This window comes from Aotus nancymaae, unplaced genomic scaffold (genome assembly GCF_030222135.1).
Source record: "Aotus nancymaae isolate 86718 unplaced genomic scaffold, 86718_ANA_hifiasm-v0.15.2.pri h1tg000007l, whole genome shotgun sequence".
Classification (NCBI taxonomy): domain Eukaryota; kingdom Metazoa; phylum Chordata; class Mammalia; order Primates; family Aotidae; genus Aotus; species Aotus nancymaae.
The window spans coordinates 34,439,710-34,456,064 of NW_026988418.1; the positions used below are offsets into that span (position 1 = coordinate 34,439,710).

Genomic DNA, 16,355 nt, shown 5'->3' on the forward strand with positions numbered 1-16,355 from the left:
CCAGGGCACGTAAGAGACCTTTGCGGCAGCCCCTGCCATCACAGGCCTGGAAGTTTAGGATGAAAAAATGGTCTTGTGAGCCTGGCCCAGGGTCCCTCCACTGTGTAAAGTCTAGGGACTTGGTGCCCTGTGTCCCAGTTGTTCCAGTTATAACTAAAAGGAGCCAAGGTACAGCTTGGGCTCTTACTTCAGACAGTGGAAGTTCCAAGCCTTGTTAGCTTCCACATGGTGTTGAACCTGCTGCACAGAAGTCAAAATTGAGGTTTGGAAACCTCCACCTAGATTTCAAAGGATGTATGGAAATGTCTGGATGCCCAGGATGAAGTTTGCTTCAGGGATGGGGCCTTCATGGAGAGCTTCTGCTAGGGAAGTGCAGAAGGGAAATGTGGCATCAAGCCTCTACACAGTCCCTACTGGGGCCCCACCTAGTGGAGCTGTAAGAAGAGGGCCACTGTCCTCCAGACCCCAGAATCATAGATCCACCAACAGTTTGCACCATGCACCTGGAAAAGTCACAGACACTCAATGCCAGCTGGTGAAAGCAGCCAGGGAAAGGGCTATACCCTGGACACCTGCAGAGGTAGTACTCAAGGCTGTGGGAGCCCATCTCTTGCATCAGCATGACCTAGATGTGAGACATGGAGTCAAAGAACATCTTTCTGGAGCTTTAAGATTTGATTTCCCCTGTATCCCCTTTCTTTTGGCCAGTTTCTTCCATTTGCAATGGCTTTATTTAACCAATACCTGTACTCCCATTGCATCTAGGAAGTAACTAACTTGCTTTTGATTTTACAGGCTGCTTATAGGAGGAAGAGATAGCCTTGTCTTGGACAAGACCTTAGACTGTGGACTTTTGAGTTAGTGCTGAAATGAGTTAAGACTTTAGGGGACTGTTGGGAAAGCATGATTGGTTTTGAAATGTGAGGACATGAAATTTGGGCGTGATGGGAGTGACCAGGAGTGGAATGATATGGTTTGGTTGTGTCCTCACACAAATCTCATTTTGAATTCCCACATACTGTGGAAAGGACTTAGCGGGAGGTAATAGAATCATGGGGGCAGGTCTTTCCCATGCCATTCTTACGATGGTGAATGGGTCTCATGAGATCTGATGGTTTTACAAGGGGGGGTTTATCTGCACAAGCTCTCTTCTCTTGTCTGCTGCCATGTGAGATGTGCCTTTCACCTTCCACCATGATTGTGAGGCTTCCCCAGCCAAGTGGAACTGTAAGTCCAATAAACCTGTTTCTTTTGTAAATTGCCCAGTCTTGGGGTATGTCTTTATCAGCAGTGTGAAAATTGACTAATATACCATTATACAAGTTTTTATGTTACCCGATGAAAGATATCTAATTGTCTATCATAAAACCATAAAAGCTTTGTTAATACATTTTGATAACTGAATAATAAGAGAACAGGAATTCTGAGTACACATACTAGTTTATCTATAAATTAGAAATATGTATGTTTCCAGGAAAAATGGCTTATTCAGAATTTAAAAACAAAGCAAAACCTCATCTTTCTCCTTGTCAACATTTAAAGTTATTAGATAGTAAGACATTCCAAAGCATAATTTAGTTGCTTATCAACAAGAAAAACATATTACAAGAAATTAATTTTATTCCAAATATTTCAAAAATATGCTTTTCTCCATGTCAGTATTTAAAGCAGGTGTTATCTTCTGATTAATTAAATCACAAAATGTTCCTTATGCTAAAGTCTTAGCAAATAAAACTTAACAGAAACTGTTGGTTACACTGTTGTAATTTCTTCTCCTCCTTTAAAAAAATTATTCAGAATACCACATGGCCAGCTTGCAAGCTTATTTTCCAGATCACTGGGAGCAATGCGATTTTGTATTTGTGTGTGAATATGTGTTTTGTTTTGAAAAAGACAACAGCTTGAAGCAGTTTCAAATCTCTGGCAATGATTTCTTAAGGAATATGTCAAAAATGAGCTATTGAACACATTTTTGCCAGGTCACTTGTCAAGTACTTGGTAGGGAGATGTCAAGTTTCAGGGCAACCACAATCCACATTTATGAAACTACTTAGAAAACTATGTAAGAGTTCTGTGGATCTTACTACATATGAACAATCAAGAGAATTTTGTTCCTAACTTTTAGCATATTATGGTCTTCAACAAATATTTTGTAAGTCCTTTTTCTAAGATATGAACCCAAAATTTTCTTGAGAAATTCCATGTGCTTTAATACTTGTTTAATCACAATTCAGAACTGTAGGATCTCTAAGTCTGCTGTGGCTTAGTATAGAGTTAACTTTTTTTGAATATAAAAAGGTCAAAATTAATGAAGAAACTGGCAAATTCAAAGTTCCACCAAGGAATAGTCCAATGCTTTTAGCAATCCACTTGAAATGAAGGAGGAAAACCACCCTCTTAAACATTTTAAAGCTTTGAAAGCCTAATGAACCATGCTACCTCCTGTAGTTTCTACCAAATCAAAATGTGTGCTAGGACTGGGCTAGTGTCATTAGCATTAAGTAGAAGCAGACCATTCAGTTCTGGCTATAGCTTCTTGCAATGTTTTTATTATTATCTTAGTATTTGGTTAATGACATATTGCTATCTCAACTGTTACTTTACTTTTCTTACTGTTTTTGATATAAAATTCCTATTATACCATAAATTAAATGCCCCTGTGACAAAAAAAGATGACTTCTGTTAATTATTTTAACAAGTGCCCAAAGTATATTATTTTTTCAACAAAGGTGAATTCTCAAAGCAAGGTAGTTCTTGTGATTGCTTACTTTCTCTTTCACATGTCCCAAACTATTGGATTATGGTTTATGAGATAACGAAGAAAAGGAGTAATTAAAACATAGATGTTTAGATATATAGGCATCTTGGGTTTTTTTCGAGTGATTAAAGTAGGAATTATATTATCAAAGCTCATAATGTTAGCAATTAATTTAATTCAATGGCTTTAACAATTTTTACATCTTGGCTGGGCATAGTCGCTTACCGCCTATAATTCCAGCACTTTGGGAGGCCGAGGCAGGCGGATCACTTGAGGTCAGGAGTTCAAAATTAGCCTGGCCAACATGGTGAAACCCCATCTCTACTAGAAATACAAAAATTAGCCTGGTGTAGAGGACGTGCCTGTAGTCCCAGCTACTGGGGAGGCTGACACAGGAGAATCACTTGAAACTGGAAGGCAGAGTTTGCAGTGAGCTGAGATCACGCCACTGCACTCTATCTTGGGAAACTGAGTGAAATTCTGTCTCAAAAAAAAAAATTGTTTTTACATATCATCATTGCAGAGAAAAGCTTTTGCTGAAATGAAAAACCATGAATTGTTTGGAACACACCTTTTCAGGTTACTGAATTTTGACTCTATGGAGGCTCTGCATTTTTCATTTACATTTGAACTCTTTTTAAAGTTATAAATAAATAACATTAAGGCAAAATAATTCTGGTCTATAGATATGGAAATAAATTCTGTGAAACATTCTATTGAATTCTCCTCCTCAATCTGGAAGTCAGGTTTGCCTCCTTTAGTACATTAATTTCAAGATTTTGATCTATAAATGTGTATGTTCTTTAGATTATCTTTTATCTGGTTGTAATATCTTATCAGGTCCTTCATTAATGAATTAATGTATTCATTTCATAAGTGTATGAAAATCATGCCTTTTATGTTTTTCAAACTAAGCGGTGATATCCATAGGATTTGTATTATGGTCATATTTTGAAAATAAAATACAAATGTATTTCTTAGGTTGCATATAATTTAATTTCTAGAATTAGAATCTTCCTCTTGTTCTACTGTCCCAGGACAAACAGATGTTCATGTTAGTATTTTATATAAATGGGCTTAAACAACATCACTCAGATTAAAATCAGTATTCTATTGTGAATTTTTTTAAAAGTATGTATGTATTCTGATCTCCATTTCCCCCAAAATTCTGTTGATTGCAGATGTCTGAGAAATAGTCTTAGTAGATTATCCCAAACTTGACACATCTTTTGCAAAATGCTACACAAAATAAGATACATGTGATTATGACAAGATTCTTCACTTGGTGTGACTGGTCTAATACAACCCAAGGCTGTGTGTCCAAAGGCAACTGTATTGTGAGTTTCACATTTCCAAAGATTTAGATGACATGTACAATCTGATTAGGCTTTAAATCTCATATTCTCTGCAGGTATTGGAAAATACAAGGATATCATAAATATCTGTATTTATATTTAAAATGTGGTTATACTTAATATATAAATAAAAATATACAAATAGTTGTTTATGAAGCCAGCAATGTGATTATATGCTTTTCTTTTTCCTAGGTAGTTAATGGGACTAGAAACAATTTGGGAACATCTTTCATTGCATATTTAGCTCAGATCTGTCACTCAGTTGAAGTATAATCTCCAGCAAGCGACTTAAAATTTCTGAATCCCCTTTTCATCATCAATACATGACAATAATAATATTTTCTTCTTTAAGTATTTGAAAGTGTTGAGAAAACCATAATAGCAACACTTGCAAAAGTGCTCCGTTGTAAAATGCAAGGTAGAGGTAGTTGTGACCCTTTGGGAAAAACTATAGTTGCCACATTTGTCTCTGAGGTGAAGCATGTTTCTTAGACTGAAGGAAGACCCTGGAGGAGATTCGTCTAGGCCTAGGAAGAGTGTGGGTAGAGCTTCTAGGGAGAAGAATGAAATGTGTTCCTCTTTTCTTTCTTTCTAGGAATAATGGAAAGCATTTATTTGTTTGCTAAATTGCTCTCTTTCCACTAGTGATATCAATTCTGAAATATTTTTTAGTAAGTTTGGAATTACTATAAAAATGGTGCTTATAAATGTGAAGGTGTGTACTTCTTGAAGAGTTCAGAGGGAGTACATTGACTGGTATTTGGATCAAATTCCTCTAACTTGAGTGAATTATCTTGGATAATTATCTCAACAAATTCTTACTTACATTTCTGACTGGCAGGTTGAAGTGAATATTTTTGTATACCTAGATGTGGCTTTGAAGCAGCTACATTTTGACCTATTCTGTTGAGAGGGAAACTAATTCTGGATTTCATGTGCTAGCTTTTTAGGTCTAAAATTTGGTGCTTTTATTTCTGTGATGTAATTTATTCAAGATAGATAAGACAGATGTTAAAAAGGGAAGAAATAATGAAGCTGCGGGGAAATCAGACATTTATTAGTATGTTTCCAGCTTTTTTGTGGAGAGAGGGCTTTGGTGTATATGGTTTTCTCAGAATAGCAGTGATATCTATATTTTAAAATAGCTTATAAAACCAAGCATGCATTTTTTTAATGGTTTGTTGTTTTATCTACCACATTGTTCTCATTTATTCAGTTGATTATCATAGATGAACAGATATGGAAAAGAGGGCTTAAATAATTCATTTGGTGTGAGATCTGATTTGTATATGATGGTTTGGTATTTACAAACTAAAGATTCTCAGCCAAATAACATGTTTTGCTTGGAAACCAAGGTATTTTTAAGGAAATTGTATCTGAATGCCTTCAAGTGCCCATTGTTTTATACCCAGCTGTCTTAAGAAATTATACTCTGCCTGCCTTTTACAAGCATTTGAGTTTTCAGTTGGATAGCCTGTAAGATCATCAGGATTTTATCACCAATTTCCGTTGCTAACTCTGCTGTATTTTATCAGGTAAATGTTCTAAACAATTACTAATAAGATATTTGCAGAAAATTTATTTTTAGCTTAGTTAAGTTTATCAAACCTTTTAGGAATCATCAGCAACAGCAAGAAAGAATATAGTGTGGAGTCCTTTGAAACTGTAGCATCTAAACTTTTTACCCTGTACTGCTTTAGAGTAAGCATAAAGATGAGTGTAATACAGGAAATGAAAAGAATAGCAGAAATATCTTCAAATTGTCATTTCTTCCTTCTTTCTCTTAAACTAATAGAGTTTTAAATGAGTCAAATACATATTTTAATTGATAAACCGAGTTTATATTCACCTATTGGAAACAGTACAACATATTTTACATCAGGTTATGAAATATGGGTGTTTTACTAAAAGACAGGAAGAGCCTTTTCCAGTCTTTAAAGTAAATACATATTCAAAGAATCTTAAGGCATACCATTTATTCATATTCATATCTATTGAAATACTGTACATCCACATACTTCAATAAATAGTTAAAAACCTGACCTCTTTTTAAATCATTTCTGGATTTCAAAAAACAATTTTTATTGAAAAGATTAAATAGGTAACTTTTGGCTGTGTTACAAAGCTAAGCACAATGGATAAATTAACAATTTTTCAGTAAATTTGATCATTATAGATGATTGACTTTGATAATTCCGTTTTTCAGAGTTTTGTGACTTCAAACATAGGGGTATTTATATATATATGTTATTTGCCCTGAATTATCTGAGTAATTTTCTCAGTTCTCCAGTCTACTTTCTAGATATAGCTTAAATGTTATGATGAAGCATTAATTTTTCAGTTAAGTTATAAACCCCCCAAAAGTGGCTTTAAGTTTAAAATTCTCTCTCTCAAATCTTTGGTGTCTCAAAAACACCCACGTTACTATAACTTGGGCAGTACTTTTTCATGATATAACTGCCGTGTTATAGGAATTTAATGGTGTAATAGGACTTACGTTTCGAATGAGATCATTGTAAAACATAATTACAACACTTGCAGTTAAACTAAGAATGCAAATGTGTATTTGCACTACCCTAATATTCTGATTCTACCTTCCCTCTCATCCTTTCTCTCTTCCTTCTCCCCTTCCTCCCTTCCTTCATTCCTTCACTCCTTCCATCCTTCCTTTTTTCTGTCTTTATTTCCTTTCCTTTTCATTCTTTTTCTCTCTCCATTTTCATTTTTCAGCTGCTACTTATTTTTCTTTGTTTCTTCTTTAAAAAAAAATTAGGGGCAACAAAAGGAGTCCCACAAATGGAACTTGTAGAAAATATAATCCTGAAATGAACAGCTAACAAAAATTATTATAGATTAAAAGATAAATCAATTTATAAAACTGCTATTCTGAAATTGCAACAATCTTGTACAGTCAGGACTGATAAAATGGAGTAATCAGACATTTTATATGTCCATAAATGTAAAATCATCTACTTGAACATTATATGCAATACATTCACACAAAAAAGCAAATACTGTAGCCTTATTTGACAATATTGAACTCATAAATACTCATGATTTCACTCTGTCCGGGGGCCTAAGGACTAGGAATGCTGCTGTGATACAGAAAAACATAGTGAATACCTCCTCTATTTAAAAATGTCACTCAAGAAAGTCTCTTCTAACATAAAGGCAAATACATATAGCTACTGAGCTATGACCGTACTTCTGTCACATTCTATGGTAAAAACACCAGACTCCACAAATTCGGAATCATGACAACACTTTGAACTAATTATTTGGTTCATCCATAGTTTATACCTCAGTTTACCTACAAACCTTACAAAGAGGAGGTATTTTAACTCTAGGAAAGTGGTCACTGAATAATATGCATTCTTGATCTGTTTCTTTCTCCCAAACAATGGTACTGATGGTTAACACTTTTGTGGTAGCACCACTATTTCTAGGAAGTAGATTATTATGGAGTGTGCCACTTTAAAGCTGCAATACAAAATAATATTTTGTAGTTTATTCTCCAATTCCACAAAAAATATTTTTAAAAGCAAATAAATAATAAAGTTAAGTGCCATATTTGTTCTAAAAACTCTTTTTAATATATTAATCAAAATAATGTCATCCATTTATTACAGTTAGTAGATTTAATACCTTTATGCATTATTATTGCCATTTTATGGAAAGAGTGTATATTTATGTCCCTTCATTTAAGATTCATTTTTCTAATTAAAATTGATTTATGGTACATTTTGGGACTAAGTTTTACTTGAAGAAAAAATAAATCACAGGTTTTAAGCCATCCCTCCAGGGCAACTGACTAGATATCTCAAATATGTATAAGCACCGCAAAATTTATTATATCTAATTTTATTGTAGGATCTTTGTTGTTATGACTTGTAAAAGGGGACTATTTGTAGAAATCTAGGTGTAGTGAAATTCGTAACTTCATCAAACCTGTAAAATGGCTTTCGAGATGATGGTCTTTCTTTAGTAAAGAGTGAAACCATCAAACTATTCCTGTAATGTAATACCTAGAGTAACAGCATTTTCCTTCCAAAATGTAGTTTTCATTCTTTATAGCAGAAATAATTAACATTCACAATAATTTGATAATTAGTATATCCTAAGATAATCTTATCAAGTGTCTTGTCTTTATTTGATCACATCTCACATATATCATGTAAGAAAAAATAAAGGATGGTCTCTTTTTGGTTTTACTTGTTTGAGCTGAAACAGCCACATAGAAAGATTTTATTGAAGAATTAGCTATTTTAGAGATTGGTCTACTATATACCAATATAGAATGTTTGTTATAACATATTTTGGAACTTTTAAAATATATAACGTGCATTCCAGACTATCAATTAAGTGTTATTTTTGGGTGGAAAATATGCAAAATGCTCCTGTCCACAGGAGCACTGCCTCTGACCAACTTACTGGCCACAAAACAAAATTAATGATGAGCGCTTACCAACTCATGTAATATTAGGTGATAGGACTTTGTGCCCTTTCTGACAAATCATCTTAAAAGTTTTGGCTTGCAATAGTGAAAGGAGAAGATGCTGTATTGCTAGGCAATCCCTTGAGTGGACTGTGCTGTCATTTTAAAGGAAATGATTTCCCACAGTGGGTCCAACATTTAGCTACAACTAAAGAAATCATATGGCATATTTACTATACTGTTATTAAATTGTTTCTCATCACAAGAACTGAGTTAGTGTGGGGCAAAATTTTCAAACCCCACTGTCAGTTCAGGAAAAGATTTTTTCGGTCCAATAGCTCCTTCATTACTTAGAGATAGTATATGGTTTAACTTTATCATTCGGTTTATTTTTGCTTTCAATTTGTAAGATTTAGCAAAACATTTTATATTAGTTGGAGACAAAGAGGAAAATATTATTTGATGAAGGCACACCCATGCTGAACTTACAGGAAAGAGAAGCAGAGCTGCACAGCCAGTTATATTACAAGGCTCATTCCTGAAACCTGAATATCATGCGAGCAGAAAAATCTAGATATGTGTTATATTTTGAAGAAATAGTCTGAAGGCAATATTATTTGCTTTTTATCAAAAAAGAAAAAAATGCATCTTTGTAAATGTGGATTGACTCTTATTGAAACAGGGAACTGAATGCCTGTATTGCAGCCTTAAAGAATCACATATTCACTGCAATATTCATTTTTGTAAACTACAGCCTGCAACCTAGCAGACCATGACTGAATGCTTTTGAAAAGTTGTAGATTACAAACATGAAATCACAATTAATATCCTCTAAAAGTAATTTCAGAGCTTTCACGTCTTAAAAAAAGGACAATGTGTACTGCTTCACAAGGTAATGTAGCTAATCAAAAAAGAGTAGAATTAAAGTATTTACATAATGAGCAATTCTACAGAAGGCGATCATCCCCATGTAAGCACTGCTGATTATATCCCACGCTGCTTTTAACAAACTGTACCAGATTGGATCCAGCCATCAGCACTTTCAGAGAATCCTTAAAAGCCTTTTATGGGTCTTTAAATTTATTGTAGAATGGCATTCTTCAGGTAGAATATGCTGGTGAAAGAGGACAGTGTCAACACAAGGTACCAGCAGGAGAAAAGAACATCAGCGCTCCCGGTAATTCCATACTGGGCTGTACTTGGAGCTGGAAAGAAATGGAAAAGATTAAATCAAAATCTAATTTGTGTCTTCCAGGATCTTGACAATAATCAAAAGGTGGCTGGGTGCATTAGGGAAAGCATTGACACTAGAGTCAGACAGACTTACTTAAGTTCATATCTGATTCTGCTATATGACAACGTGTGGGGTATGTGGTTAACTTCTCAGAGCTTCAGTTTTCTCAAGGGCAAAATAAAAATAACAGAAATAATATAATCCATCTCTCAGGGCTGTGGTGAGAATTACAGTGTATTACATCAACTAAACACAGGCTAAGTACTCAAAAGCCACTAACATTATTATTCCTCTTTATATGTATTGTAAATATTTATATTAGTAGACAATATTCATTTATGCATATATTTGTAGCTTCATTTTATTAGGTAAATACTGTAGTAAATGCTAGAAAAACAGTCCCTTCCAAGGCCTTTTTTTGGTAAGAAAAGATCTTCAAACAATTATAATACAATCCTAGGAATATTAGAGTTGCATGTGCATACTTCACTAACACAGAAAAATTGTGCATTAAATTAGCCTGGGCAAGGGAGATTTCAAATGCAGTTTTACCAAAGGAGATGATCATGTGGGTAGAAGAAACAACATATTTGAAGCCATGAGAAAAGGACAGAGCAAGGTGTATAGTGTAGAATATAAATGGTAGATTTAGTCTTGCTGGACCATGCAGTTTGAGGCCTGAAGTGGAGGGAATTGAACCTAGACCTCTGGACAGGTAGAATGACCTCTACTGTAATGACTAGGGACTAGGTTTATATACTGAAAGATATTATGAAGAATTTGGAGTTTTAGTTGAATGTATGACTACATTTGTACATGAGAAAGATTACAGTTTTATATAAGGAGAAGTTCACATGGTACTTGGCTAACAGTCACGTTGAATTTTCACTGAATACCTGAAGATTCATCAAGTTTGGGAAATTGTGGGAGTGTTCTGAATGGGTTTCACTTTGTTTATGAAAGGATAGTTTCCTACTTGTATGTGAATTATATTGTGTTCCAGAAATTAAATGTCACAGTCGTGCTTGGACTTGTTAGAGACTGATTCTCATTTACCATAATAATAATAATAGTAACAAAAAACCCGCCAACATATTTTAACCACCTTTTCTTAATGAAACCTGGATTTCAAGCACTGTTTCCTAGTAGAGATTGAATAATGTAGTAAAGAAATCTACTACTCCATTTCTAAATTTATAACTCAAATCCAGGAGCAGGTTTAGTACACTGAGTTTGAATTACCAGCAGATAGTTTTAATGAAACGTTTACAAATGACTATATTACTATGTAACAAGAAGAATAAATTGTGTTGTTTACACTTCCAAGAAATTAAAGGGGATGAAAGATACATGGGTCCCTGCAGTGGGAAGTTTCTTTGACAGTGCAATTACTGATTCCAGGTGAATGGGATTTGAGCAGTGAGACTATGATGTTTTAATAAACAGAGAGCAAAATTAGCTATTTAATGCATCTATGTAATTACAAATGAGTTTTCTTAAAAAATAAAATGATGAAGAAAGCAAGCCTTTTGTTGAACAGACAGCCTTTCAATTTCTGATATATAAGAAGTCTGATTTAAAACCATGGAACTCCTTATTTTCCCTTTTTCAAGATCTGGAAAAATATATTAAAAATATAAATAAATCTTATTTAGTATATAACCTTCTCAATAATAGTTATGGTAGAGTTGTTGGTTTTCAAGAATGTTGCATGCAATAAAACTTGTATAATAGTAAAAAACCAAGAACATGCAAAGCATATACATGGTGTCATATATAAGAAATAAAATTTAAAAGCTAAGCATAAAAAGCAAAGGTAAATTATTTTTGTTATCATGACAAATTAAGTAGTAACATTAAAAGGGTGTCCTATTGGCCAGGCACGGCGGCTCATGCCTGTAATCCTAGTACTTTGGGAGGCCGAGGCGGGCAGATCATGAGGTCAAGAGATCGAGATGAGACCATCCTGGCCAATATGGTGAGGCCCCATCTCTACTAAATATACAAAAATTAGCTGGGCAACGTGGCACACACCTGTAGTCCTAGCTACTTGGGAGGCTGAGGCAGGGGAATCGCTTGAACCCCGGAGGTGGAGGCTGCAGTAAGCCAAGATTGCACAACTGCACTCCAGCCTGGTGACAGGGAGACTCCATCTCAAAAAAAAAAATGAGTAGATTTTCAAGACCCCTCAAAACTCCTTATCCATCTTTAAAAATGCATTTTTGGGCAATCTTTCCTAGATCCTCTCTCCTTCTTCAACAAACGGAGCTGATTATCCCTTCTGTGTCATGAGACCATGAAATATATATTATATATTATACAACTATCACACTGCATTGCAAATATTTGTTACGTATTCATTTCTTCCAACAGACTTAAACTCTTCTAGGTCATGTCTTATTCATCTCTGTGTTTCCAGACATAGGTGTGATATATAGTAGATGCTCAAGAAATGTCTAAGTAACTGACTCAATCAAATGAATGGGTCACAATCAAAATGAGTATTTCTATCCCAGAAAATGGTATCTCTCTTCTGAAGCAAGCCACATAATTATAGGCTAGAAAATGTACTATAGTAATATACGTCCATTCATTCATTCAGTAAGTTTTAATTGAACTAGGTACCAAGCACTCTTCTAAGTGCTGGGAATGTAGCAATTAATAAGATAGGTATGATCCTTTTATGACTTAATTCTATGTATTTCCATATATACTGCTTTTTGTCATCTGCCTTCCCCAGTGTAGCTGTATCTTTTTCCACTCAGCCTCCTATTGTCTTAAACAAAACAAAGATATTACCAACAGTATCTTTTAATTTTATTGCTTTACAATTAAAATGGCATATATTTTTTCACTGATGCCACAAATTTATATACTTTTTTTGTTGTTTGTGAATATAATACTTATATTAGTCCTTAAATAAACTAGAAACTGGCTGATGCATTGTTAGCTCGCAATTGTTACAGAAAATAGACTGTGGAGTAATTGTGAATAATCATCAGTAGGCCAAAACACAAAGAGCAAAGTTAGTCACCATAATGTGAGGTCAGATACCTAATGCCAAGTTATATGTCATCAGGCATACTCCTTAATTATATACCGAATATCTATTATGTTCATCAGGTTGAATTAAGCCTCACATAGGCAAAGATGAATAAAACCCAAACCTCTCAAGAATAAATAAATAGGATATGAATAAATAGGTAAACATAGAACATTAGGATATATGGAGCTTTAAGGATAACGTACAAACCTGGGAGGACTCCCTAGGGGTTCATGGCAGATAAGTAATCCAGGCAACAGTTACAAATACAATTATTTTTTACAAAATGCAATGATACACATATTTTAGTGCACATCTCTCTCTCTCTTTTTTTTTTTTTGAGAAGTAGTCTCCCTCTGTCACACAGGCTGGAGTGCAGTGGCGCGATCTCAGCTCACTACAACCTCCGCCTCCCGGGTTCAAGCGATTTTCCAGCCTCAGCCTCCTGAGTAGCTAGAAAAATATATATAGATAAAATATGTATATTTTATCTCTGATACTGAACACACAGTTTGGTACTTACTAGGTGTTCAGTAAACATTTGTGCATCACATCCATTTCCCCCACTGTTACCACAAACCTATAAGGAGACAAAATAGCTTGACTTCTTTTTTCAGAGAATATTGTCTTTCCCCCTCATATTTTGCTGAATCTTTCTTCTCCTTTTAGTTTCAGGCTCATTATAGCTTGACCTGTACAGGTCAGGCTACTTCCCTTAAGTATTTTGAGCAAGAAGACAGATCATTAGCAGGATAATATAGGAAAAGAATATGTACTGAACTTTATAGCATCATACTCTTGCCACAAAAGACAGTCAGCATAGGTGAACCCATAGGTCCGAACTAGAAGCCTGAATTCCTTAGGAGACATCTAGTTGAGCCTCTGGGGTGGCCAGACCTGTTGAAGGATCTCTGCCAAGCTTTTAGTTGCCTATCAATATCATGCTTCTATTTACCCTAAGTAAAATTAGGCAGGATAGGTCATGTGATCAGAAATGTAGCGGGGCTATGGTGAGAGCTTTAGTTTCATTCTGAGTGACACGAGAAGCCATAGGAGAGTTTGATTATTTCTAAAGGATCACTTGGCTAGTCAGTAGACAATAGATTATATTTGGAAAGTCAAGAGTAAAGCCTATGTTGGCCGGGCACGGTGCCTCTTGCCTGTAATCTCAGCAATTTGGGAGGCCAAGCTGGGCGGATCACCTGAGACTAGGAGTTCGAGAACAGCTTGGCCAACAGGGCAAAACCACGTTTCTACTAAAAAGACAAAAAAATTAGTCGGGCGTGCTAACTGGTGGCGCAGACTTGTAATCCCAGCTACTTGGGAGTCTGAGGTACAAGAATCACTTGAACCCTGGAGGCAGAGGTTGCAGTGAACCGAGATTGCGCCACTGCACTCCATCCTGGGTGACAGAGTGAGGCTCTGCCTCAAATGAAAAAAAAAAGGAGTAAAGCTTATGCTAGCTCAAAACCTTCAAGTATTCCCCACTGTCTACTGAGTGAAGCCAAAACTTTACAGCCTATCATTCAGGGTCCTCGGCCATCTGGTTCTAGTCAACTTATCCAGACTCACAGTGGCTCTTCACTCTAGTCGTACAAGCCATTTTTCTGAACACAAAGAGTGTTTCATTACCCCATGTCCTTTGCACATGCTACTTCCTTAAGCCTACTGATCCTTAAACATTAAAAAAAAAAAGTTTTTTTCATAAGGCCATCCCCAATCTAAGAAAAATTACTAGTCTTCTGCTTACACCTGACTTCAGAAATGTTTTCTTTCTTTTTAACTTATAATTAGTAATATATATGTCATATATAACTATAAAACATCTTGAGGTTATGGAACATTCCTCCTTATATGTGCATCTGTATCTTATATCAGTCGTGTTCAATTGATGTTTATTGGATTGGATGTGGAATAATATTACTAAATATGCATGTGTCTAATTCAAGACCATTTTGATAAACTATCCTAATAGTTGTTCCTATGATTTCTCACCCTTAAGGAAAAGTGGATAATGGTGGAAATTGTTATATTTCTTTCTTACTACCTGCTTAATTGTTTTTGAGAAGAAGATTGAAGAAAAGAGAAGAAAAGATTAAATTGAGTATGAGAAAGAAAGCAAGAGGATAAAGGAAACAAAAGTTGAAGATTTAAAACAAACACAGAACACTCAGCCCTTGAACAATGTATTAGATGATATTATATTTACCATTTTATTGAAAAAAAAAGAGAAAGAAAATAAAATAGAGTCTGTAAGTGAGACTGCTTTGGTGTAGTTTGCAGATCAGAATTTAAAACAAACAACAGAAAGGGCCGTTTGTCATTCTTTCTACTTCTTAGTAAAGCTAAGACATTCTAGTCTTTAAATATGATACTGTATATAACATATAGACTGTAGAGCCAGGTGATATTGGTTCAAGTTCTAATTCCACCTCTTTCTAACTGGACTAACCTGGGCAAGTTTCTTAACTTTGCTAAGTTCAGTATCTTCATCTGCAAATGTGGATTGGTAGTATCTCAAAAGTTACTGCAAAGATTAAATGTGTTGTTATGTGTAAACCACCCAGTACAGCAAAACAGCATAAACACGCCCACCAGGATGATCTAAACACTCTTCATTCACTTATTCCTCTAACAGATTCAGTGTGTGCCATGTGCCAGGCACTCTGAGGCAATGAGCAAAACAGAAACGGTCCCTGTTCCCACAGAGCTTTCTGTTTAACTTGAGGTGCTTTGCATGGAACAAGCATATTTTACCTCACTTTTAATCTATACTTGGTTAAATCAATGTTTCTCTGGTCTCACAAAAATGTCTTTTGTTTTTGCTTACAAAAATATTAATTCTCTATATTTTCTTGACTTTGGGAGTATTTTTATTTAATGCAATTTATAGCTAGATAATTGCCAGTCTCCTCTGATTTACAGTTTCTTCAAAGTCAGAGGGTATGACCTCTTTCTTTTCTTCTCTTTTGCCAAAGAGAACAGCATGATGTATGAAATTTAGAGAGTGGTTTCATGGCTGACCTAATGATGAGTTTGTTTTTAGAGGATCTGTCTCAGGTGTGAAGCAAAAGTGCCCAGGCTAAGAGTGGAGTGCAGGCCTTTGAGACTTCTTCCCATTGTCAACAGGAAGATCCACTCTGAATTTTAATATATATTTTATATCTTGTCTAATTATGATTATCACTACCAATTACCACAGCTGCTGCCTATTATTTTCTGTTTTGGCAGTTTTCCCTTGTATTGCTTCGGTTTGTATTTTGAGGCAAAATCAAATGTAACTGTGAAATATTTAGTTTTGGTACAATATCAATTACTTGCCCAAAAATTTCCTTAAATTACTCAAGCTTTAACTGAACTAGCTTTGAGTCATGTTTTTAAGATTTCTGTTGCAATCTTAGAGTTACTAAAGCTATATTAATTCTGCTTCTGTAGGGCAAAGCTGGCCTTGACTTACATTTTCCTGAGAAAGCATATACCTTAATGGGAAGCAAATGATTTACACCCAAATAACGTTTCATGCAGAAGAG

General features: G+C 35.0%; 1 protein-coding gene across 1 annotated transcript in view; it reads right to left on the reverse strand.

The window, feature by feature from the left end:
• Positions 1–1,421: 1,421 nt before the first annotated feature.
• The window catches only part of NEGR1 (neuronal growth regulator 1), a 936,395-nt gene continuing 921,461 nt past the window's right edge, over positions 1,422–16,355 (reverse strand). The window contains exon 7 of the mRNA XM_012442497.2: positions 1,422–9,753. Coding sequence (XP_012297920.2) covers positions 9,629–9,753 — 125 coding nt within the window. The 3' untranslated portion in view covers positions 1,422–9,628. The remainder of the gene's footprint in view (positions 9,754–16,355) is intronic.